Source organism: Bison bison, unplaced genomic scaffold (genome assembly GCF_000754665.1).
Source record: "Bison bison bison isolate TAMUID 2011002044 unplaced genomic scaffold, Bison_UMD1.0 scf7180017846236, whole genome shotgun sequence".
NCBI lineage: Eukaryota > Metazoa > Chordata > Mammalia > Artiodactyla > Bovidae > Bison > Bison bison.
Genome location: NW_011476809.1, coordinates 11,550 through 15,516, shown reverse-complemented (window position 1 = coordinate 15,516; position 3,967 = coordinate 11,550). Strand labels below are relative to the sequence as shown.

Below are 3,967 nucleotides of genomic sequence, written 5' to 3'. Positions count from 1 at the left end.
ATAAAGAAAGCTGAGCACCTAAGAATTGATGCTTTTGAACTGTGGTGTTGGACAAGACTCTTGAAAGTCCCTTGAACTGCAAGGAAATCCAACCAGTCCATCTTAAAGGAGATCAGTCCTGAGTGTTCATTGGAAGGACTGATGTTGAAGCTGACACAACTGAGCGACTGAACTGAAGTGATGTTTGTTTATAGAGAGTTCCTATAAATAAATAAAAATTTTAAAACATTCTAGAGAAAAAAATATTGTCATGAAAGATATCTTAACTGTAATAATGAGGTGGATGAAACTGGAGCCTATTATACAGAGTGAACTAAGCCAGAAAGAAAAACACCAATACAGTATATTAACGCATATATATGGAATTTAGAAAGATGGTAATGATAACCCTGTATGCGAGACAGCAAAAGAGACACAGATGTATAGAACAGTCTTTTGGACTCTGTGGGAGAGGGCGAGGGTGGGATGATTTGGGAGAATGGCATTGAAACATATATAATATCATATATGAAATGAGTCGCCAGTCCAGGTTCGATGCATGATACTGGTTGCTTGGAGATGGTGCACTGAGACGACCCAGAGGGATGGTACGGGGAGGGAGGGGAGAGGGGGGTTCAGGATGGGGAACATGTGTATACCTGTGGTGGATTCATGTTGATGTATGGCAAAACCAATACAATATTGTAAAGTAATTAACCTCCAATTAAAATAAATATATTTATATTAAAAAAAGAAAAAACTGTAATATAGGAAAGAAGATAATATTTTTGTATATAGTGTTTGTGAAAGTCGCTCAGTCATGTCCAATTCTTTACGACCCCATGGAGTATACAATCCATGGAATTCTCCAGGCCAAAATACTGGAGTGGGTAGCCTTTCCCTTCTCCAGGGGTCTTCCCAAGCCAGGGATCGCACCTAGGTTTCCCACATTGCAGGCAGATTCTTTACCCACTGAGTCATCAGGGAAGTCCAAGAATACTGGAGTGAGTAGCCTATCCCTTCTCCAGTGGATCTTCCCGACCCAGGAATCAAACCGGGGTCTCCTGCATTGTAGGCGGATTCTTTACCAGCTTAGCTATCAGGGAAGCCCTAATGTGGATTAAAAAAAAACAAACAAACATGATGCATGTTCTTATGTCGACTATGAAGAGAATAATGCTGTCTTTGAAAATTAATTATTTATTTGGTTGTCCTGGGTCTTAGTTGCAGCATGCAAATTCTTACTTGTGGGATCATAAGAAAAAAAATTGTAACTACATGTGGTGATGGATATTACTGTACATGTGGTGATGATTTACCAATATGTACAAAAACATAAACACTATGTTTTGCACTTAGAACTAATATAATGTTACAAGAATTACATCTCAATTAAAAATTTTAACAAACAAGAGTGGAATATGTGGATAAAATTAATTTCATCCTTACCTCATTTAGGCTTCTCTGGTGACTCAGACGGTAAAGAATCTGACTGCAGTGTGGGAGACTCAATTGTGATACCTAGGTTGGGATGATCCCCTGGAGAAAGGAATGGAAACCCATTCCAGTATTCTTGCCTGGAGAATTCCATGGACAGAGGAGTCTGGCAGGCTATAGTCCACGCAGACACAAAGAGTCAGACACAACTGAGTTGGACACTAACATTTTCACTTAATGTCATTTTGTGGACCCAAATTAAACTCATCACTTAGATTTTAAAATATCAAATCTCACTGCATCCTACAGGGTTGGGACAGACACACAGAAACAGACAGTAAATCACCTGCACACCAGATATAGGCTTCCTCCTTTGGAGAGCATGAGTTGTAATTCCAAGGGTCAGAAGGACACTGCCAGAGAGAGGTGTCAGTTTTCCGACACTGGATTCCATCCACCCACTGTGGCCTAAAACCTTCTCTAAGAGCAACAGAAGAGTTGAGGGTTCCACTGTCCCCACAGCCAAGCTGTCTGCAGATCGTGGACACAGTGATGTCTTCCATGGGGTTACGGCAGACACTGCCCCAGGTCCCATTGTAGAAAACTTCCAGCCACCCAGCACACTGCTGGTCCTCACTCACCATCCTGAGGGCCAGGAACTCTAAGGTTGAAAGAGGAGGAGACAGGACACAGTGAAAATTTTGCTGCATGTTCTAGGTTTTCCTTTCTTCTAGAAATAATAAACATTCATCTCTGACCTTGTTCAAGAGATACCCACTAGATGACAAGACTGACATCACCGCCCTTTTAACTGACTTTGTCCATTTGTATCTGTCTTTCTATTTCTACCACAATGGTGTAGTGGATATGAATTGAGAGGAAGACCAAACTGTGTGGGCGCTAGTCAGGGAGGGGCAGCTGAATTCTGCTTCCTAACAAAATCTTTGAAGAGTATGTTAAGGGATGTGATGTGGATATTAGGGAGATAGGCAGAATAATCAACCCCAAAATGTCTACATCCCAGGCTCTGCAACCTGTGAATATGTTACCATACCTGACAAAAAGGATTTACAGATGTGATTAAGATAAGGACCTTGGGATGGTGAGATTAAGATAGAATATTGTATGAACAATGTGAGCCCAGTCTGAGCACATCCTTGGACCCACTATCCTTAAACATGGAATACATTTCTTAGCTCTGCCTAAAGAGAGAAATGTGACTCTGGCTAATATCTGGAGGCCTGCAGCATTTCTGGCCTGATAATGGATGAAGGAGGCTGTGAATCAAGGGATGTAGACAGTGTCTAGAAGCTTGAGAATTCCATGGACAGAGGGGCAGGGCAGGATGCAGTCCATGGGATCGCAAAGAGTCAGACACGATTGTGCGACTTTCTTTTTTTTTTTTTTTATCTTAGAACATTGAAAAGACAAGAAATAGATTCTCCCCCAAAGGAAATAAATATACGTTGTTTTAACCCACTAATTTAAAATTGTTACTGAAGCAAACGGAAACTAGTACCGTGGGTTTAAATTTTTTGTATGTAACTGGAGAGAGAGCCCTGCTTTCAAGAAAAACTGTAAAAATCGGCTCTGCCAGGAAACACTGCTGAGAAGAGACGACCAGATCCGCAGCTGCTGCGGGAGGAAGTGAAAGCACATCGTCTTCACGTCTGCTGGAAAGACAGGCTCCATGGGAGGAAGCCTCCTTCGCTGGTCCTTTCAGCATCTCTCCCTCAGCGCTCAGACCCCGTCCTCCAAGGCCCCACCCCTCCCCCAGCCTGTGGACAGTGTGCAGCTCAGACCTGAGCAGATGACCCCCGCGTCCTGCTTGTGTCTGCAGTTGTGCTGCCCCCAGCCCCGGGAAGGGCACCTCCACACGTGGGACTCCTTTCCTGTGCAGTTCAAGTTGTCCAACCAGATGGGCCCTGATCCTGCCCCGAAGTGAGCAGACCCCGTGGCATTGAGGGCTTCTCCACAGCCCAGCTGCCTGCACACCACGCGGGCATCGTCCAGGTCCCAGCCGTCATCACAGATGGTGCCCCAGGAGCCCTGGTCAAGGATCTCCACTCTCCCGGCGCAGGGACCGCCCCCGTCCACCAGGCGGAGCTGCCTGCTGTCTGAGGAGAGAGAAATGGGACAATGGGGCGTCGACCTGGGGAATGAGAAGGGTCTTCTGTCCTGTGGGACCCTCACCTGAGCAGTAGGGGGCGCTGTCCTCTGAGGCCGCAGAGCCTGTAGGTTGAGACACGGAGTCGTTGCACTGGGGAAGCACCTGGATCTGGTTTCCTGAAGAAACAACAATGATCAGAAGTCTGGAAGGGTTGAAGAACAGGAAACTGAATTAAGGGAAATAATGACTTGGTTAGTTAGTTAGTTAGTTAGTTCAGTCACTCAGTCGTGTCCGACTCTTTGAGACCCCATGAATTGCAGCAGGCCAGGCCTCTCTGTCCATCACCAACTCCTGGAGTTCACTCAGACTCACCTCCATTGAGTCGGTGATGCCATCCAGCCATCTCATCCTCTGTCATCCCCTTCTCCTGCCCCCAATCCC

At 45.3% G+C, this 3,967-nt stretch overlaps 1 protein-coding gene across 1 annotated transcript in view; it reads right to left on the bottom strand.

Annotated features, from left to right (window-relative positions):
* Nucleotides 1-1,762: 1,762 nt before the first annotated feature.
* The window catches only part of LOC104987890 (antigen WC1.1-like), a gene marked incomplete at its 3' end in the record, with an annotated part of 10,817 nt that continues 8,612 nt past the window's right edge, over nt 1,763-3,967 (bottom strand). Inside the window, exons 4-6 of the mRNA XM_010838990.1 lie at nt 3,610-3,702; nt 3,219-3,533; nt 1,763-2,077 (exon numbers count right to left, since the gene is read on the bottom strand). Of these exons, the coding sequence (XP_010837292.1) occupies nt 1,763-2,077; nt 3,219-3,533; nt 3,610-3,702 (723 nt within the window). The remainder of the gene's footprint in view (nt 2,078-3,218; nt 3,534-3,609; nt 3,703-3,967) is intronic.